Below are 22103 nucleotides of genomic sequence, written 5' to 3' on the forward strand. Positions count from 1 at the left end.
CTCTGGCTGATAGGATTTTCTGTATCACCTTTGGAATTACAGGAGTTGGGGGTAAAGCATACATTAGAGGAGCTTTCCACTTGTGACTGAATGCATCCATTTGGGAGACCGAATCTGCCTTGTGTAGTGAGAAAAACAGTCTGTTTTGGATTTTTCTTTGGTGGCAAACAAATCTAATGTTGGTTTTCCCCATCTCTGTATTATCTGACCGTACACCTCATTGTTCAGAGACCATGTGTGTTGTTCTATAATATTCCGGCTCAGAAAGTCTGCTACTACATTTTGTTCCCCTTTCAAATGTAGGAGAAGATTCTTTTCAATCGATGTAGCAGATCCTGAATCCTGGTGCCTCGCTGATAACAGAGATAGGTTACCGTGGTCACATTGTCCGAATAAATTTTGACATGGGAGTTCTTCAGATATAGGGAGCTCCCTTTCAAGGTTTCCCAAACTGCTCTCAATTCTCGATAATTTGAAGAACGTCTCTGAATTGTCAAGGGCCATAGGCCTTGAAGACAAGGGCGGCACGGTGGCTGAGTGAGTAGCACTTCTGCCTTGAAGCACTGGAGTCCTGGGTTCGAATCCCACCCAGGTCAACATCTGCAAAGAGTTTGTATGTTCTTTCCGTGTTTGCGTGGGTTTCCTCCGGGTACTCCGGTTTCCTCCCACAATCCAAAACATACTGTTGGGTTGTTTAGATTGTGAGCCCCATTGGGGACAGGGACCGATTTGACATGCTTTGTGCAGCGCTGTGTAATCTGTGTGCGCTATATAAATAAAAGAATTATTATTATTAATTTTCCTCCAGGTGATCCCCACCCTGACAAACTTGCATATGTCTGTATGATTTTTAGAGGCCAGGGAAACCAATGAATCCCCTTCTTTAGATGTTCTTCTGTCCACCATACTAGCGATGACTCGATGGATGATGGCAGATGGATCTTCCGATGCAGATGAAGAGGATTTTTGATCCAGGACAAATCCAGTTCGGAAAGGTTCTCGTTTGACTTTGGCTCCAATGTACCGAGCTTATACGGCAGTCAGATGACCCAGAACCTTTGCCTCCCTCACTGTACTGTTCCAGAAAGGATTGGTATTTTTTGTATCATAAGCTTTCTCTTTTCTGCGGCAAGAAAGGACATCCGAAGACTTGAATTTAAAGGGAACCTGTCACCTGGAGACCCATTTTTAGCACTCCCCCAGTCCCCACAGAGCATAGTATATACACTGCCAAAGTGTTTTTGTATTAAAAATTGGTTTTACAGAAAAAAAGATATGTTATATTGTACCTTTCATTAGCATCTGCTGTGTGACTAGGCAGTTGCCTTTTGGGAGGAGCTGGAAAGGAGAAGATTCCCCCCACCCTTGGGAAACATGTGACCTTTTCAAATATATAAATAACTCCCCTTACTCGAGATTGGCTGTAGAGGAGCAGGGGGCTTCGCTAAGCCCAGTGATGGGTGTTTTCATATATTTGAAAAGGTCACATGGAGAAGCTGTTCCCCAAGGGTGGGGGGGGGGACTGCTCCTTTCCAGCTCCTCCCAAAAGGCAACTGCCTAGTCACACAGCAGATGCTAATGAAAGGTACAATATAACATATCTTTTTTTCTGTAAAACCAATTTTTAATACAAAAACACTTTGGCAGTGTATGTACTATGCTCTGTGGGGACTGGGGGAGTGCTGAAAATGGGTCTCCTGGTGACAGGTTCCCTTTAATAGTGTCCCTAGAAAAATAGTCTCCCTGCTGGGAGTCAGTCTGGACTTCTCCCAGTTGATAATCCATCCCAGCTGTTGAAAGCGTTGAAATGGTTAAGTTACTGTGTGCAATCAATTCCTCTTCCGTCCTTCCAATTATTAACAGATCATCCAAATATGTAATGATTTGGACTTTCCTCGTTTTTAAATGGGCCACAACTTCTATTATAATTTTGGAGAACGTCCTTAGGGCTGATGAGACTCCGAACGGTAAGGCCCTGTATTGGAAACAGACAATTTCTCCCTCTGGAAAAGGAACCGCGAACCTGAGAAATTGCTGGGACGGTGGGTAAAATGGCACATGATAATATGTGTCCTTTAGGTCTATAGTACATAAGAACGCATGCTGAGGAATTAGGTTGGTGGGTGAACTGATCTTCTCCATTTTCAACTTCCAGTACAGGACAAATTTGTTTAGACTTTTTACATTGAAAATGAGACAAAAAGAGCCATTGGATTTTTTTTTTCAGAAAAAGAGGGCAATAATGTCCATACAATACTGTATTCCCAGGTACTGGTGTTAATACTCCCATGTCCCGAAGTTTCAAGACTTCTTGCCATAGTTGGAGAGAGAGCGTCCGATTTGGTTGCTTGGTGACTATAAATTTTCTGGAAGGAAGAGCTGTTAGTTCTAACTTGTAATTTTCAAACAGATTCTGGACCCAGACGTTTTTCGATATCTGGGACCAATGTTGGTAGAATCCAAGGAGTGCCCCCCCCCCCTCCTCTGGCATCATTGTTTCCTAAATGGTTGTGTTGCGTTGCTGGAGCTAAGAAGAAACCCTCCTCTTCTTCCTTTTCTTCTCTCTTTCTTGACAAAGATTCATGGCAAATCTAAACATTGCAGTTTTTTCATGCCTGTGTGAGTGAAGGTTCATCGCCTTTTTCATTACATTAGATGCTGTGGCCTTTTCCTTTCTATATTAGACGCGATCGGGAGCAGCAAGATGGCAGTGTCGGGTGTCTCTGGCTTCCCAGAGCCGCAGACAGAGCCGGACGGAGGTCCGGTGGGGACTAGGAAGGCTGCCGCAACATCGATCGACCCCCCAGGCCCCTGGGGTAAGGAACGCGTCCCTTAGTAGCTCCCCCATACAGTCCCACTTAGAGGAGAGAGGGGGAAAACTCTATACTCCCTGGGATAGGAAGCCACTGGTATGTGGATGCGGGGGGGGGGGCTATTTAACCTCTCGGCTTCCTTTTCCTGCAGGGTCAAGGGCCATCCTGCAAGTAGGGCCGTCATGGGAGACACTAGGGGAAATCCAGCATTTCACAGATATAATTCCAACCTGTCTCTGTCAGTCCTGGTGTACACAATTTCAGTTGGCCCTAGACAGGTCCATGTGACTTCGGGGTCAGCAGACATCTTGTTCTTGTGTCCGACGCTGCACTGAGCTCCACTCTACCTCTTATCTCCCGCTCTTGCATTCCAAGACAAGCTCACACACACACACACTGACTTCCTGCCGGCAAACAACACATCACATCACGAGGTGAGCTGCAAGCTACAGGCAGATAAGTTCTAGGGGAGGAAGGCACATCAGATATGATAGTGTGTTGTGGCAGAGAAGATGTAGCAGAGCTAAGAATGTACTTGTGTGTAATATGCATCTCATGGATCTCATCTCTGATCTGTCTCATCTCTCTACGTGTCACGTACTAGCACGTTGTTCAGAAGGTAAATGATGTGTGTATAAACCTTGTACCCTAATAATCTAACCACATTATCGGCACACTGTCTCATAGCACTAAAGGGATCATAATATGTCTGCATAGAGAGTCCCAGCCCACACTCCCACACCCACCTACACTGACAATCACTGAGTGATAGGAGCTAAAAAGAAATAAAACTGAATAAAATTGTAAAGTAAAGGGTTAAAAATTATATTTATTGTGTAGACATCACTAGCGGATTGAAACTTGAGAATTTTCTTTCATGGGCAAACCCCTTTAACCTGTGCATATGATTGTATGTGTCCAGAGAATGGGGCACATTTACTAAGATTAGTGCAACTTGTGGTTTGCCTGCTTATCACTGCATCACTTTTTTTCTGGTCTATCTTTAACATGGGAAGTGTGACACACTTCTGTTGGACTTTTATGTTAAATCTGGCACATGGTCCGACTGAGCACCGGAGCCACCTAATTTGTGTCACATGGTGTCTAGTGCAGCTGCGCCAAAAAACGGTCATTTGTGACACATTTGTAGTGCAGACACTTCTTAAATGTGCAAGCAGTTTACACTAGAAAGAATGTGCAAAGTCTTACAGGAAACTGGCGCAAAGTGGCAAAGGTTCCAAAATTAGGCAAATACAACTTCAGATAATAAACAACACATGAGAAATTCGACGTAACATTATTTACGTGGTAAAAACTGGGCCAAAAATTGAAAACCCATGTCCTCACCAGCAGGATATAAATACTGAATGCAACACCCTTGTTTTTACTCAGTAATCAGCACACTGCCCCCCTGCTGGAGGTCCACGGAACATCACAGGAAGTCCCGAAATAGCTACTGGCTGGAAAAGTGACCTGTAGCTCCTCTAGGCAAAAGGGGAAAGTACAATATGGGTGACCATAGAACGGCGTTGTACCAACCATGGTAAACATTTTTCTACAGTAAGAGGCCAATCACTTTGAGGCTCCTTGCACACACCCATAGCCTGGGTGAGCATACAGGGGCACAAAGGATAGAGGGGTGAGAGCTGCTCACCCCTTTCCATACAGAAGTGGTGTTTTTGTTTTGCTTCTGCTGCGATTTCAAACATATGATATGTTTGTGCATGTAATTACACGTGTTTCACAACACAGACCCCAAACGCATACGTTTTCAAAATCGCAACCGCTTTGAAAAGCGCACCTCAAAAATGCAGACAAAAAAAACGTCACATTGACCTGAAACCCACTGAAAAAGCCAATATGCAAATATAATGCCATGAACAAAAACGCCACGTTTGTCACGGGCCTAATACAAGAAAATATAGGACACAGTACTATATTTTTCCAAGTGAAACAGCATGTGCTCACCGTACCGTGATCGGACGCCATAGGTGTCTATTGGGACCAATATTATTCCTCAAGGTATTTGGTCCTCATTTAGTGTCTTTTTTGGCCAATAGCAACCACGGATTAAACTTCTCAAAAAAACTACCATCAGCAAGATGTCTATCTATCTATGTATGTATGTATATACTATCTATCTACCTAAGTAAAACTTTAGCACAGCACATGATGGGACAGCTTGAAGACTTGGAGAGTCTCTCCTGCCGTTTCCTGCTATGGAGTGTGAGGAACTGGGGGAGAAGGATGTGATAAGTTTGCAGTTTCTGTCTGTGTGGATTATTTGTTTATATACAAGTGTAGGGAAAGCTGAGGGAGAGATAAGTAGTTATTTTGTTACTACATTATTGTTCCTGTCTGCACATGACAGAGTGCTGGAGCACTGAGCCATGAGGTGAACAGCTGATTGCAGGGAAGGGAATGGGGAATCTCTAGCTCTTTAGTCAGCTCCTCAATGAAAACGGAATGTGTCTAGCAAAAGCTATCTGAGAGATCACTGACAAGATTTGGGTAACTAATACAATTGCATAAGGGCTTAAAATTACCTGCCCTACAAAATATCAAAAGTTTTGTGAAATGACAGTCACACTTTAAGGAATTAAATTTACTGAATTTAGCTTGTCTTCCGTGCCCATGTTTGTGGACATGGGGGCACGGACTGGAGCGTTAGCATTTTTTTTAACTTCGGTAAGTCTTTGCTGCATATCGTTTTAACCCATTAATTACAATGTGTGATTAGCACATTGTAATGAATGAGGAGGAAAATCCCTATATACTGCCATTCTGTAGTATGGCAGTATATGGTAGGATCAATCAGACAACCTAAGGTTAAATTACCCTAGGGGGGTCTGAAAAATCGTAAAAAAACTAAAAGTATATGAAAAAAACAAAAAAATTAAAATCGCCCCCATTTTCCCTAGAACTGATATAAACAATAAAAACCATAAACACATTAAATATGGCCGTGTCCAAAAATGCCCAATCTATCAAAATATAATAATGTTTCGTACTGCGTTTAACCCATTAACGGAAAATTTTTCAATTTTTGAAAAATATTAAAAATACAATTAAAAAGTGATCAAAAGGTCGTACAGTCTAAAAAAATTGCTGCATTGAAACCAACATCAAAAGTTGCAAAAAATTACACCACCCACAGCTCCGAACACCGAAGTACAAAAAAGTTATTATTGCCAGAAGATGGAAACATAATTTTTTTCTTTGGTTAAGTAAGTTTTAATTCTGAAATAAATATAGAGAGAGTACAGTGTCCCGGCACCAAACGAACCTGCGCTCCCAGTCCGGTATCCACGGGTATAAGTCCTGGCTGGTACAATAAGCCTAATAGCACGGTCTATTCGGTGGTGCTCAGCTAGGAGCAAAACAGCAACCCAAATAAATAGTAAGAAGAAAGCGGAGCGGCACTCACCGGTTGCGTGCAGAAGAACTTTTATTGGTGGTGTGTACAGAGGCAGAACGGGGCCAGGCGACGGGCCGTTTCGCGCTGTTCTAGCGCATCATCAAGCCAAATGACTTTAATTCTTGTAAATGTATGAAAAAAAAAGTATAAAACCTATACAAATTGGGTACCCACATGATCATACCGACCCAAAGAATAAAGTAGACATGTTATTTGATCCGTAAAATCCAACACCACAAGGAAACGGTGCAAATTCTTTTTTCACCAATTTCCCTGCATTTGGAATTTTTTTCCTGCTTCCCAGTGCATGGCATGGAAAATTAAATACCGTCACATAGATTTTTTTGAATTCATGGAGGGTTATAGTTTCCAAAATGAATTAGTTCTTAGGGGGTTTTACTGTGCTTGTCCCTATTGGCATTTACACTCACCGGCCACTTTATTAGGTACACCTGTCCAACTGCTCGTTAACACTTAATTTCTAATCAGCCAATCACATGACGGCAACTCAGTGCATTTAGGCATGTAGACATGGTCAAGACAATCTCCTGCAGTTCAAACCGAGCATCAGTATGGGGAAGAAAGGTGATTTGAGTGCCTTTGAACGTGGCATGGTTGTTGGTGCCAGAAGGGCTGGTCTGAGTATTTCAGAAATTGCTGATCTACTGGGATTTTCACACACAACCATCTCTAGGGTTTACAGAGAATGGTCCGAAAAAGAAAAAACATCCAGTGAGCGGCAGATCTGTGGGCGGAAATGCCAGAGGTCAGAGGAGAATGGGCAGACTGGTTCAAGCTGATAGAAAGGCAACAGTGACTGAAATCGCCACCCGTTACAACCAAGGTAGGCAGAAGAGCATTTCTGAACGCACAGTACGGTGAACTTTGAGGCAGATGGGCTACAGCAGCAGAAGACCACACCGGGTGCCACTCCTTTCAGCTAAGAACAGGAAACTGAGGCTACAATTTGCACAAGCTCATCGACATTGGACAGTAGAAGATTGGAAAAACGTTGCCTGGTCTGATGAGTCTCGATTTCTGCTGCGACATTCGGATGGTAGGGTCAGAATTTGGCGTCAACAACATGAAAGCATGGATCCATCCTGCCTTGTATCAACGGTTCAGGCTGGTGGTGGTGGTGTCATGGTGTGGGGAATATTTTCTTGGCACTCTTTGGGCCCCTTGGTACCAATTGAGCATCGTTGCAACACCACAGCCTACCTGAGTATTGTTGCTGACCATGTCCATCCCTTTATGACCACAATGTACCCAACATCTGATGGCTACTTTCAGCACGATAATGCGCCATGTCATAAAGCTGGAATCATCTCAGACTGGTTTCTTGAACATGACAATGAGTTCACTGTACTCAAATGGCCTCCACAGTCACCAGATCTCAATCCAATAGAGCATCTTTGGGATGTGGTGGAACGGGAGATTCGCATCATGGATGTGCAGCCGACAAATCTGCGGCAACTGTGTGATGCCATCATGTCAATATGGACCAAAATCTCTGAGGAATGCTTCCAGCACCTTGTTGAATCTATGCCACGAAGAATTGAGGCAGTTCTGAAGGCAAAAGGGGGTCCAACCCGTTACTAGCATGGTGCACCTAATAAAGTGGCTGGTGAGTGTACAAATGCCTTATGATGCCAAAGAGAAAAAAAAAATAAATATATATATATATATATATATATATATATATATATATATATATATATATATATATATAATGTCTGTGCTCCAAATGAAAGCTATTCCCTTTTGAGCCCTGCCGTGTCTACATCCAGCAGATTATTGCCACATATGGAATATTGCTACACCCAGAATAAGCCGCAGATTTTCAGGGTGTTTGTCCCCAGTGGCAGGAGCTGAGAGCTGATTTCATTTGTCACTTCAATGGCACATTTGAGAAACCAATGGAATTTTTACTTTGCTCCATTCACTTTTTATTACATTTGAGCCAGCATCCTAGGGTTTAAAATGCTCATACAACCATAGCTACATTCTTTGAGGGGCACCCTTTCCAAAATGGGGTCATTTGGGGGGGGGGGGGTTCTATTGTATTGGTACCTCAGGGACACTTCAATCTAGAGAAAACGGAGCTTTTAAAGCTAAATTTTGCTCCTTTCCTCCTGAGCCCTGCTGTGTGCCGTCTTTTCCCGCTTCCCAGTACGTGGAATGAAATATCAAATCCTGTCACTAGGGATATAATTTGTCATGAAGAAAACAAGCTCCCACAGCTCTGTACATGGAAAAATATAGATTTTTGGAAATACAAAAACGAAAAAGCCATCTAACTCCGTATCCTGGATCTGTGAGAGGTAACTTATGGATACGTAAGACCTACACGCGCGGTAACAGCTGCAGTGTTCTAGGCTGCTAACACCACAGTGACAGTGACGTGATTTACAACAAAACAAGGGCGCTCCTTAACACTAGGCGCGGAATTTCTATCATGGATATAAGTTTCATGTTAATGAAAAAAACTGAAGTCCATCTCCTACACATACAGCATGGAGCCACTGTTTCCCGCCGACTCACACTGTACAGTGATTGTACGGCCACAGTTTAAATAAAGATTCGAAACTGCAAAAGAAAAGAAAACCAACCTCGCGGGTCAATGCCGTTCGCTCTGATTGGTTCTTTCCGTGGCTACAAGACACGAGATCATTGATTGGACGCCAAAGACGAGTTTTGCGATTCGCCCAGATACTCGCGCGCGTTGATTGGTTTTCAGGACCGGGCTGTTTGGCCGCCTTTCTTCCTCCTTTTCCACAGCGTTACGTCACTTCCTGCTGTCCGGTGAGGCAGCCGCCATATTTTCTCCGGTTACAAATGGCGAATAACAACGCGGCGGCCCTGGGGGGGACCCCGCAAGCCACTCAGACAGGTGGTGGGGGGAACAAATCTGCGCCTTCTGGGAAGCCTGGGAATGTGCTGCCGCTATGGGGCAATGAAAAGACTATGAACCTGAACCCTATGATTCTGACCAACATCTTGTCCTCTCCATATTTCAAGGTGCAGCTGTATGAGCTTAAGACCTACCATGAGGTGGTGGACGAAATCTACTTTAAGGTGAGGAGAAGGTACAGTGATGGCGGCAGGGGGCGCCATGCGGTGACTACCGCATCTCACCATGTGTCTGCGCTCCGAGGGGAAGGGCCCGTGTTCTGTGTGACTGGGGAGAGTGTAAGATCACATATGGATACAGAGGGTTACTACTCTCTAATACTCGGGGAAGAGCTGCTCAGTGACTGTATCCGTGTGTGTCTTTACAGAACATGAGCATCTCTTGCCCTGTACAGGTGGATGTTGTGTGTGACCAAATTTCTATGGAAGTGATCTTGGCTCTCTGCATATACCTGAAAATACTTCTTCATTCATTCTCGGGGCTGTGTGTGTATTGCTGGTGGCCGCCCAGAAGAGACGCAAAACTATTTTAAGCTGCATCTCTTATGCCTGAGCTGCTGAAATCGCAGGACTCTTCCATGCAGAATAAACACAAGGCTGGGGATTATATGTAGAATGGGTCAGGGGTTTTCTTTTCTAAAAGATCACTAATAATATACTTGGCGCTAAGTTATTGAGCAATTCTGTATAGTCATCAGGGCACACAGTCTGTTAGGTTGGGATTGAGCGGCTGGAGAAATATCTTGCTCCATCAGTGTTACAGCCTGTGGCATTACAGCACAAGGGACTTTGGTAACGCCCCTCAGAGCCCTTCTGACTCTTTAGCAAAACTTAGTTAATTTTAGAAGGGAAAAGGCCAGGGGTTACAAATATAAGATTACCACAGACATGGTGCCTGGCTCTATAAGTACCCCTTATGATGATAGATTTCTTTTAACACACCGGAATGTGAACAAAAAAAATTATTTTGGCAACTTCTAGAATTGCGCTTTTTTTAAGCCTCAGTTTGATTTGTTTCTGGAACAACTACTGAGCAAATGTGTTGGCCTCTGAACCACTGCCCTAGCCTTTGTTTAGCAGATTCATGAGTTCATACCAACTTCATATTACCAGCAAAACTCTATGTATCTTGGTGCTATGTGTTGCTATCAATTCAATACTTTATAATCAGGTTGTAGGGACCCTGTCATGCAATTTCCCCAAACCTTACAGACTTGTACAATGGAAACATCATTTGTATATATAAAATTAGCCCAGTTTTTGTGTTAGAGCTGCAAAAAGTGAAGTTCTAAAGGGGGGTTTGATCTGTCAGACGGATATAACCAGTAATTGTGGTGAAGATGGAATTTCTTTTATAAGCTACACCTTTTTCAGCTCACGCTTACATGGGAGCACTTTTAAACATAGTTGAATGATATTTCTGCTTCATAAGAAAAGTGCTTAAAAGTACATAAAAGGTTTCCCATCTTCATATCTAAAAGTGCTAGCTGCCAAGTTTCGAAATAGAGAAATGCCTTCTCAATCTGTTCCTATCAGTAAAAGGGCTAGTTCTATCCAATCACTAATCAGAACTGTGATTTGCTGCTGCTATGACATAATTTTTCTTTTTTGTGTGTGTGTGAATGAGCTAACTGTCAGTTGCAAAGTTTACTACTACAATGCTCACTTCACAAAATCAGTATTATTAGTTTTTATTATTTGGACCCATGTTGTTTATGTGTGATTGGATTTGTTTAGAACTTTTGAAAACGTACATTTTTTTTTTTTTTTTTTTGTTTATTTACTGCTTAGATGAGTACCCTCACTCATATAATATAGTACTGCGGTGTATAGACCTATTGCCATTTTTCCTATTCATCCTTGTTGCGGGGGTTAATAGGAAGGCTGCTGTGACAGGCCTGAGAGTCTCTACAAGGCCGTAGCACCCTGGTCAGAGTGACATGCTGGGTTTTGCTTGGTGAACATTCGGGCCATACATTCGATCAAGCATTTAATGCGAGTTGGACACATAATAGTCGGTCGTGGAGAATAGGCCTAACTCTGCAATGGTGTTATGAGTGACACATTTATAAATCGTCCCCGGTGTGAGAATTCCAGTCCTGCATTGAAAACTGGTTAAAGTGTCAGGTAGTTCTTGAGAGCAACATTTTGATAGAAGTAAGGATGCAGTGTTCTATGATATAGGATTATGTAAATTGAAAGAGGTATTCTGAGAAAGTTAATCGCGCAGGACCCCTATGCCAGGCTGAAAGTCTTGATTACCAAACCCGCACAGGATGATTGACAACGTTCTGTGTACACACACTGTTATATAGAGAAATTATAAAGAGCTTTACAGTGATAAATGTATTAGTTTCCTATGCATACAGTACTTGGTAGCATCCCTGGAGGGCAGTGCCCCAGAAGCTTTCTACAGATTTTTACTTGGAGCATAGGGGAAGAAGCTGTAAGCAGTTCACGCAAGGAGCTCATACCACAAAACAGTAACTTGGAGAAGCTTCAGTACTGAAATATAAATCCATGTCCTCCACGATAGGCAGTCAAAAGTCATCTTTTAATGTAAGAACTGGCATCTTGTCACTTATTCGTGACATACTGTAAGTCCACAACAGCCTCTGCAAAGATGATTATTCCATCATACCGGACAACAAGCTTGGTGCCAGCAGCATAAAGTTGAATATAAGGTCCTTTTTTTTAACATCCCTCTTGCTAGATCCCAAATTTGTTCATCCCAAGTAATTCCTTCATCTCTTTAGTTGCTATTGACCTCTGGTTAAGTGTTTCTGATAGGATATCCTGTATAGATTTGCTTTGGGAATGTTATAGTATTTATTACAACCTATTTACACAGATATTTAGTTGTATGTTAAAGCAAGACCTTGTGTATCTCTGATTTTGGTGATTTTCCTGCATTGTAAGGCTTGTTTTTCTGGTTCTCAAGAACACATTGTCATCTGCTTGACGTGGGTGGAATAAGTAGTACATCTGTGTCAATCGCTGACTAACTGCAAATTACACCCATGTGATATAGACTTCAAAATAACATTCACTATGTGACCCATCTGTTTGCCTCTAATTTCTCGTCAGGTCATATTTTTAATGGATTATACTAGGACAGTGATGGCAAACCTTTTAGAGACCGAGTGCCCAAACTACAACAAAGACCCGCGTATTTATCGCAAAGTGCCAACACAGAAATTTAATTTGTGATTTATACTCCCTTCTCTGTCACAGTTTTCATTGATACCAGCCCCTGAGGACACCAATAAAGCAGAACAAAGTCCCAGGTAGCGCTGTCACTTTAAAATACCTCTGTGCACAGCAAGTCCTGGGCTGTCTGGGACTGCAGGAAGATACCTGGAGTCATCTCTGGTGATGGCCTGAGTGCCCACAGAAAGGGCTCCGAGTGCCACCTCTGGCACCAGTGCCATAGGTTAGCCATCACTGTACTAGGAGATTCCTTCTGTTATTGCTTTAGGTCACAAATGTTTTAGTTTTTGTTTGCAAGATCACTTCCATATCTCTGTCAGAGACGCTGCACAGTCCTGGCTAGTGCTGGTCTTCTCCTGACTGCTGAACAGTTACTTGCTGCATCCATAGGGACAGTTATTCCACATAGTGTATCACTATATAATGCAAAGAGAAGAGACTCTTATTCTTCTGCCCCAGAAGGGAAGTCTCAAGCAGTGGATTTACTCACTAGGATATTTATAATCTCCATGGGGTATACTAAGGTTTTAGGGATCAATAGAAAAGAAGGTCCTCGTTGTTTTATACTTGGAAAAATAATCTTAATACTTTTATTTTTAATATTGCTCTGGAACTGGAGAAGGTACAGCAAAGAGCCACAAAAATAAGGGGTATGGAGGTTCTCAGTTAAGAGGAAAAATTAAAAGAACTAGATTTATTTAGTCGGTGAAATAGACATCTAAGAGGGGACATGATTAAATTATATAAATATATTAATGGTCCATAGTTAAATCAAAAGACGAGAAAAAAAAGGTTTAATCACCGGAGGCGACAGGGCTTTTTTACTATGAGAACTGTCAATCTGTGGAATAGCCTGCCTTTGGCGCTGGTCATAGCAGGGACAGCAAAGGGCTTCAAGAAGGGTCTAGATGCCTTTTTAATCCTAAGTAACTTTGATGGTTATGTTATATAGAATTGTTTCCCCCTTCCTCTCTCAATCCATGGGTAAACAGTGGTCTGCCTGTCTTGTTAGAATTGGCCATTATGAAGATGACGGCAGGATTAGCTCAGGCTGTACAGGTCACCCACATACTTGGCATGCAAAGCTGTATCTGTTATGAGCTATGACAGTGTAACAGACACTGAAACTTGACTGTTTATAAAGTAAATGCAATTTACATAACATTTGTTAATTTGCAAAAGAATGAAGAGCGCATCTCCTTTAAAGTTACTTTACCTGTATACCACAAGATGTGTTTGCAAAATAAGAAATTCAAATTTCCTTTTTTTTTTTTTTTAAATTTAGGTAAACCATGTTGAACCATGGGAAAAAGGAAGCCGAAAAACAGCTGGGCAAACCGGGATGTGCGGGGGGGTAAGTACAAGTACGTGCCTTCTCAATTTTGGTGTCTTCCATTGAGGCAGATCGGCTATAAAGTTTTATAGGTGTATGCCTTGTTGGGTGAAATTCTATTTTGAGTGAAGAGAGGCTCTTGGGTCTGTTAGATATGACATGGAGCTGATTCACACGCCTGTGGTCAGGTAAACCTGCCTTTAAGAAGCTTGTGCAAACCTTGCAGACATTACAACCGCTTACCTTCTCACCTTTTGTCCAACCTTTTTATAATTTTATTTTTTTTTCTACCCTCAATTTTAAAGAAACTTGTATTGTCTTGATAGGTTCGTGGTGTTGGCACAGGTGGCATTGTATCTACAGCCTTCTGTCTCCTTTATAAATTATTCACCCTGAAGTTGACAAGAAAGCAAGTCATGGGTCTTATCACACACACAGACTCCCCTTACATTAGAGCACTTGGTTTCATGTACATAAGGTAAGTGTTTTTTTTTTTTTTTTTGTTAATACAACATTTTTACCATCCATCTCATCCATTAAACTGCTTCTCAGAATATCAGTGTTGCATGACAAATAGAATGCTTTTTAGCATTTCCACTGCCTTTTTTATTACAGTCTTCAGGTTTACTTCACCGATTCTGACATAGTTATAATTTTCTCCAGTCCCCACTGTTGTGTCCCCAATGTATTTATCTTCAAGACTCTACAGTTGATTTGACAGATCCAGGTTACCGCCCCTGTCACAGTGAACAGCCTAACTAGCATATGTGCTGATAAAACTGATTATAAGGCCCTTTCCATGTATGGAGCTTTATAAGGGTTTTTTTTCTGCATAATAAATTCTACTTTCTAGTGATGGTATTTAATTTTCCATGCCGTATCCTGGGGGGATACCAAATGCTGTGAGAAAAAAACACTTTTCCACCATTTGTCTTGTGGGTTCGGTTTTTACAGCTTTTACTGTGGGTCCCTTCATTATTTGGCTTAGGGCTTTGCGGGCAGCATGGAAAAGACTAACAATGAGTGTAGGTGAAGTATGCTGCCAGTGCCTGTTCTCTGGAGAAGGCTCAGCCTGTCAGTCATCTCCGTGCACCCATTTCTGCACACTGACATTCTATTACTTTGGTTTATTTCAAGGGGTTAAATATTGCTCCCTGTCTGAGCCACAAGAGTTTAATAGTATGGATTGGCTCCAGAAATGTGAGAGATTTTGATATTATAAAAATATCCAACAAGAACAACAGCACCACCTAGTGTCTTCTCTGGGGAACTGTTCAGCAAACATATGTTCAAAGTATAGTGTCCTGTAAACTGTCCTGCTTGTGGTGACAAATACACATATATCGAATAGGCGGTGCTCTGGTCCTAGGCAGACAGTTGAACAACAATAATGGTGGGAGAAGGAATGGACGGCCCTCACCAGTCTTCAATAAAATCTTCTTACTCTTTATTCACAATAGCATACTCTCAATGATGCGTGCAGGGGAGGGGGGAGGTGGAGGCGCTTCTTACAGGCTCCGAATAAAGAGTAAGAAGATTTTATTGAAGACTGGTGAGTGCCGTCCATTCCCTCTCCCACACTGATTCTTTGTGTATAATACCAAAATTATGTATAATATGTGTTAATGTTATATCATATCCTAGGTACACACAACCCCCTACTGATCTGTGGGACTGGTATGAAGACTTCCTTGATGACGAAGAGGTATGTCAGCAAGGGTAATTCACTTTTCATTTGTACAGCTTTGAGTTGTGCATGCATTGCTGAAAAAGGATATTGTTACTGTCTGTATTTGCCATTTAGGTATTGACAGTATTTTGTTTCCCGTAACCTTGAGCATTTGATGTCATATTTTATTCCCTGGCTGTAATCTGCTTCCATTGTCCTGGTAACCGATAGGTCAGTGAGTCATGCACATTTTATAGCCAAAACAAGGAATTTGTACAAATCTCTTAAATAATTTTCTTTCCTGTGATCCACTATGGTATCATCAGTCCTGTGTGAATCTTTGCTCTTGGACTATGTTTTAAGCAAGGTCTCTGCATTCATAGTGCCTACATGGTGGTGCTAATTTGTTGGGGCCGCCATTGCAGATTTCCTTTGAGTTTTGTCTGCATGATGGCTCAACCACTGCATCACTGTTAAAAAGTCACAGTGCTGTTGTGAATGACAAAGGTTTTTGAAGTAGTTTCTTCCTTGCATAAAATGGTTTTGTGATTCTAAATGTTGGTAATTGAATAAATACATGATTGGGTCCCTGACCCTGTGCCACCAAAGGACACTAGAAATTCCCAACGGTGACATGGCCATGCACATGCCTCTTCCAATGTCTGACCTGCTTAAGTCTTTTGGCTGTTTTGACCATACAAAGCTGTAATGGATCTGGAGATCTGTGTAACCATACCTTTCTTGTGGTAGCAGCAGGACTGTGCCAAATGCATTTATATTCCAAGATTGTAGCTGGACAACTCTGCTTTTAGGTCCCTGTATTAACTGCTCTACAGTCTACCTCGCCCTACTGCTCTAAGTACGTCAGAAAGCAAACCCAAAGTAGCCGATTCTCATGTGTGCTTAGAAGTTAATTTTTTTTTTATAATTTTTTTTGTGGACCGCTGCTGTTACATGTCTGCAAAACTACAGTCTTGTTCTAGGACTTGAACAGTAGTTTTTCCTGAATATGTTAAACTGAATTGTCCGGTATTTTCTTTTCCTCCTTCTGGTGGGTTCGGTACCTCAAACAAGGTTAAGAACCACTACACTAGAATATTTGTCTATTTCCCTTTCTATAGAAAATATCAGGATTTTTTTATGTGGGTGCAATCTCTGAGCTCAAAAGCAGGTTACAAGCTTCTGGTTGAATACTACAGCAGTCATATAGAGCAGAGGATGAACAGCTGTGGACCAATCTCGCACAGCATGAGCTCATTCTCTAGAACACCTGGAGAGTGCACAATCCGGAAATACAAATGCATTTCTCACTGTCCTGCTGCTATAACATATAATTAGTAATGATCACACCGCTCTCCAGAACATTATGTAGTTTAGCATGGTCAAATCTCCTTACAGATTTCCTTCAAGTGTGGAGCCCATTAAGACTTAAGATTTGACTGCATTAAATGCATATTTTTTCCACACTTTGATTACCTTTTGGTCATCAGTAGTAGATTGGATAGCGTCTGACACCCCACAGTATAAGGCTGCTGAAGTGCTAGAGGACACATTGGAGCTAGAAGCTGGTTCCTCTATCCACTCCTAATGATGTCAATGGCTGCTGTGCTTGGTCCACCCTGCGGTAGCTGTGGCTGCCACATAAATCTGATGTGAATTCTAGATGTCAGACCCCACCAATATGCTTTTGATGTCCTATTTCTGTGGACCAGTCACAGAAGTGTGGGAAAATCAGGCCTTGTGCTGGTTTAAAAAGAATAGTCACTAAAATGTTTTGCAGACGTATGTTTACAGATTTTTTTTAGATTGATCTTTCAAAGTTGGCTCAATTTAGTGGCCTGGGAAGATCTCTTCTCTTTCTGATAGGACGATAGTGAGAGCTTTCCGTGCCCCTTTGTGGTTTACAACATGGCAAATCTCATTTACTTCCGCTAACCTGCTCTTTTTTCCTCTAGATCTTTGTGCTGCACCAATTGTATGGGGCGAAATTAAACTGAACACATGCATGTGTGTGAGTGCAAGAAGTTTTACCTTAAGATTCGCCTTTACATGTGCACAGGGCTCCAATACAATAAGCGAGGGAGATCATTTTATGTGGCAAAGCCTAACATAGTCTACCCTCCTAAACACTTTCCTGCACCTCAGAATGCATGATGAAATTCACAATTAATGTGTCTTAATCTAGTTTTATTCATGTATACACTCTATAAAGGCTTGTGTAAAGCCTGGGTGGAGCTATTTCTCTTGTAGAAAGCCCATGTTCTTGTATATAATGGAGGAATGTTACCAGACTCCTACAAAAAGCTTAGTTTTCAAGTAGTACACTTCTGTGTGCTTTTCAGATAACTAACACATTATGGATGTTTGTAGAGAACTCAAGTTTAAAAGCTTGTGACACGTTATTTTTCAAAAGCCGTTTTACAAGACTTTTCTTCTGTCTGTTTTGTTTCTATTGCAGGATCTGGATGTTAAAGCTGGTGGTGGTTGTATAATGACGATAGGAGAGATGTTACGTTCATTCCTTACTAAGCTGGAGTGGTTCTCCACCCTGTTTCCAAGGATCCCCGTTCCGGTGCAAAAACATATAGACCAGCAGATCAAAAGCAAACCAAGAAAGGTCAAGAAAGAAACTGCAGAGGAGACGGAGGAAGTTGAGCGCCATGTTGAGAGGAGACGTTCCAGGTGACTGCTAAGGGCTAACACAACTGCTTTATGTAATGAATCATTGCGGCATGGCTTCTGGCTGAACTCTCCGTAATTATATATCCTTTGAAGCAGTTTCCAATATCATGTTACTAAAGGGAAGTTGCCAAAGTATAGGATAAGACATAATAAAAGCAATGGGGCACTGAGTGGCTGAGCAAGGCTGTAAGTGCCTCTGCTCCCCACCAGTGATAAGCTGGCCTCATGTAAAATATGCCCTATATTGTTGAGACCAGTTGGTGTAATAAGAAAAAAGTTTTCAGAGAGTTACCTAGGGAAACCCATTTTTGACAGTTTTATTATTTTTTTTATTACAAAGGATCTCATGCATATGATTGGAAGGCTGCCTTTTAATACCATCCATCAAAGCATATTGTATTTTAATAATACATTTTTTAAGTATAATCTAACTTTTTCTTTTTTATATGCATTTTTATAGGTCTCCTAAAAGGTCCGCAAGTCCTCGAAGATCTCCTAGGAGATCCAGGAGCAGAAGCCATCATAGGGAACATCATGGGACATCAAGTTTTGATAGGGAGCTAGAGAGAGAACGAGAACGTCAACGGATAGAACGCGAATCCAAAGACAAACGGAGATCGAGAAGCAATGAGCGTAGAGGAAGCAAAAGTCGAGAGAGGCACAGGACCAGAAGTCCGAGTAAAGAGCGCAAGACAGACCGCAGAGACAAAGACAGAGAGAAAGAAAATGAGAGGAGCAGAAAGCGGGACTATGACAAAAAAGGCAACGGCAGGGAAAAGGATAGCGACAGGCCCAGAGAGCGCTCCAAAGAACGCAAGAGGAGTGAGGAGAGGAAGGACAGAGAGGAGAGACGACACAGAGAAGATCGAGAATTGCGTAAAGAAAGAAGACACAGCAGAAGTAGGAGCAAAGAACGAAAATCAAGGAGGAGCAGGAGCCCCAGCAGAAATGCTCGTGATAGAAGCCGAAGCAGAGAAAAGTCAAACAGGCAAAAGGAGAAATCAAACAAACGTAGTAGAAGCAGCAGCCGTGGGAGGACAGACAGTTCTGAAAAGTCACGAAAGAGAGAGCGTAGTTCAAGTAGGGAGAGGCCACGGAAGAGAAGTCGGAGCAAAGACAGAGGCCATAAGCGCGAACACGACAGCAAGGACCATGATCGCCACAGCTCTGATAATGAAGAAAAGCAAAGAGTCAAAGATGATTCTCTGTGAAATTTTAATGAATGGATCACATTGAATCCTTTTCTTTTCTTTTTTTTTTTTTTTTCTTATTTACCCCCCTCCCCCCCTCTGGTTCTATTGCACTCGTATTTTTGTTTTTTTAACTTGGTTCATTCTTGCCTGGTTTTTTTTTTTTTTTCTCCCCCTCTCTAAACGAGTTGCAATATTACTTGTCACTTGTTCTATGTAGGGAAGTGCCTTTTGGGATCCGCCTGTATTTTGGAAAGTTCTCCTTCCTTCCCTACATATGCTCAACCTCTGCTCCCATGCAGCTACCGTTGCGTTTTTATCAGTTCAGTGTTCCTTAAACGTACAGACTGTTCTTGGCAATTCCCTATGTTTAAATTTTTTTTCTTGCACAATAAACCTGCTGGTCCAGTTTATAAGTGGCATTAAACTTGTCACTTTTCTCATCCTAATGCTCGTGAGGTTGTGGTTTACCTCCTGCGTGCATGGCTTAGCTGACATTTCGATAGAATGGCTATCTTTTTGTGGGTTTTTTTCTAAGATGATATGAATGCAAATATACCATTTAATTTTGTGTCATTGTCTAATTGTAAACAGTTTTTAAAAAATACATTTTGATCTATTATGTGATTGCTTATCCTCTTTATTGCTTGGCGGACTTTATTTTATTATACATTAGAAGTTTTCTACCATTTTGATATGTTGTTAGTTCCTGACTCTAAGGCCCCCTTCTACACTCGCGAGTGTGATGCGCGTTCATCACATCACACTCGCAACGCTTGCTTCCCAGATCTCCCAGCCAGACCGCTGCAAACCGGAACTGAACTCAGCATGTCAGTTCCAGTTAGCAGCGTTCCGGCCAGGAGATCCGCATCACACTCAATAGTGTAGAAGGGGCCTAACTCTCATGGCAGAACAGAGGCAGTGGGTCTTTCTAGATTATGACTTTGCACTTAAAACAGGATGTCACTGTTTCACTCTGCTGATGGTGTTGAGAAATAACCTGCTTTCTGCCATTTAACCCATGATTGTCATACAAAAAAAAGTATTCATACTATTAGAGGTAGACAGTTGTTAATATCTTAAAGAAATGCACACAGGTCTATGAACTGATTTTTATAATAAAACATAGTAGATTGTTTTTGACTTTAATGATTACATCTGGCTGTTTAACCTCTTCCCGCTCAGCGTCCGATATATCGGACGCTGAGCTCAGTGACTTAGCGCTCAGCGTCCGATATATTGGACGCTGAGCTGATGCCGGTTTGGCTCAAGATCTGAGCCGAACAGGCATCGGGAAAGACGGGGTGCCGGCTGTGACTGATAGCCGGCACCCCAGTGTAACACCCGCGATCGGAGTTGTCTCCGATCGCGGGTGCTTAACCCGTTAAATGCCGCGGTCAGCGCGACCGCGGCATCTAACATGCCTCTGGGGGGTCTTTCCCCCACGATCGGCCCCCCCGAACCGTTTTCGGGGTGCGCCGATCGTTGCTATAGTAACTCTGGGGTCCGATCTGGACCCCAGAGTTACCTGCAAGAATTGCCAGTAAGATGGCGTCTGTGACGTCATCTTACTGGCACAGTGCCAGCCTATGCAAGTGCATAGGCTGACACTGATAATACTCTGCAATACACAATCAGAGGATTTCTTGTTCATGTCCCATGGTATAAAAGTGAAAAAGTAAAAAAAAAAAATGTTATTCAATAAAAAAATAAAGTAATAAATCACTAAAAATGCCCAAAACCCCCAAAACATATAAAGAGACATATAACTAAAAAAAAAAAGTCTAAATCATAACACAAACCCCACATATATAGTATCACCGCGTCCGTAACAACCCGTAGAATAAAAGTAAATCATTATTAAACCCCCACGATAAACGCCGTAAAAAAAAACTGCTATAAACCTTCCAAAAATTATGATTTTTAGCTATTCAATCCCACAAAAAATGCTATAAAATGCGATCAAAAAAACCATGTGTACTCCGACATGATACTGGTGCAAAGTACAACATGTCCCGCAAAAAACAAGCCATCAACCAGCTCCGTAGCCAAAAAAGTAACAATGTTATGCCACTTGGAAGACGGCAATACATAAATGATAGATTTTTCCCCACATTAGGGTTTTGTTTGACAAATTTAGTAAAACGTAAGAAAATATATTCAAGTCTGGTATCCCCGTAATCGTATCGACCCATAGAATGAAGATAATATGATTATTAGTCTATACTGTGAACACCAAAAAAAAAGAGTAAAAAATCCAGTACAGAATTGATGCTTTTCTACTCCTGCCCTCAAAAAAAGTTCCTAAATTTTCAACAATAGGTGATACCAACCCCAAAATGGTAACAATGGAAAAAGCATCTCATCGCGCAAAAAAAATGGCATCACATGGCCCCAATAACGCAAAAGCGAAAATTTTATAGCCTTCAAAAGGGCCAATGAGGAAACTAAAATCCTGGCAGCTGCAGGGCGCTCCTTCCCTTCTGCGTCTCGCTGTGCGCCCATAAAACAAGTAACGGCCACATGTGGGGGGTCTTTGTACTCAGGAGAAATTGCAGAACAAATTGTATGGTGAGTTTTCTCTTTTTATATTTTGGAAATGTGTAAATTTTAGTGCTAAATGAACGTATAAGGGAACAATTTGACCATTCTAAATTTCACCTCCATTTTGATTCAATTACTATGAAGATCTCAAGGGGTTAACAATCTTCGTAAAAGCTGTTTCTGATAGCTTGAGGGGTGCATATTTGAAAATGGGTTGGTTATATACGGGGGTTTTGATGCTAAATATGTAAAATTTCATTCCAAACTGTATTTATCCCCAAAATAGTCAATTCTGAAAATCCGGAAAAGCGATATTCTTTTTGTAAGCCGC

At 41.8% G+C, this 22103-nt stretch overlaps 2 protein-coding genes across 8 annotated transcripts in view; one reads left to right on the plus strand and one right to left on the minus strand.

Moving 5' to 3' along the window:
• Positions 1–9023, minus strand: part of HENMT1 (HEN methyltransferase 1) — a 24925-nt gene extending 15902 nt beyond the window's left edge. The window contains exons 1-2 of one of the 6 annotated variants that reach the window (XM_072129077.1): positions 8745–8831; positions 6241–6352 (exon numbers count right to left, since the gene is read on the minus strand). The gene's annotated coding sequence lies outside the window, so the exon portion shown is untranslated. The other 5 variants (XM_072129076.1, XM_072129078.1, XM_072129081.1 and 2 more) reach the window with 5 other exon arrangements.
• On the plus strand, positions 8941–19855 carry PRPF38B (pre-mRNA processing factor 38B). Of its 2 annotated transcripts, XM_072129073.1 has the most exons (7): positions 8949–9124; positions 9253–9309; positions 13640–13708; positions 14014–14165; positions 15332–15392; positions 17815–18038; positions 18499–19855. In XM_072129073.1, the coding sequence occupies exons 3-7, from the start codon at positions 13697–13699 to the stop codon at positions 19247–19249; spliced, it is 1200 nt and encodes a 399-aa protein (XP_071985174.1). In that variant the 5' UTR covers positions 8949–9124; positions 9253–9309; positions 13640–13696; the 3' UTR covers positions 19250–19855. The 2 variants fall into 2 exon arrangements, with proteins under 2 accessions (XP_071985173.1, XP_071985174.1); XM_072129072.1 differs by having other exon boundaries at positions 8941–9309.
• Positions 19856–22103: the final 2248 nt, after the last annotated feature.

The sequence above is a fragment of the Engystomops pustulosus genome, chromosome 10, assembly GCF_040894005.1.
Source record: "Engystomops pustulosus chromosome 10, aEngPut4.maternal, whole genome shotgun sequence".
NCBI lineage: Eukaryota > Metazoa > Chordata > Amphibia > Anura > Leptodactylidae > Engystomops > Engystomops pustulosus.

Bases quoted from the DNA above. Each gene is read 5' to 3' on its own strand.
- PRPF38B (XM_072129072.1), top strand. From the start codon at position 9,070: ATGGCGAATAACAACGCGGCGGCCCTGGGGGGGACCCCGCAAGCCACT. The intron at 9,310-13,639 runs GTGAGGAGAAGG...TTTTAAATTTAG, and splicing joins TGGACGAAATCTACTTTAAG to GTAAACCATGTTGAACCATG. The intron at 15,393-17,814 runs GTATGTCAGCAA...TTTCTATTGCAG, and splicing joins ACTTCCTTGATGACGAAGAG to GATCTGGATGTTAAAGCTGG.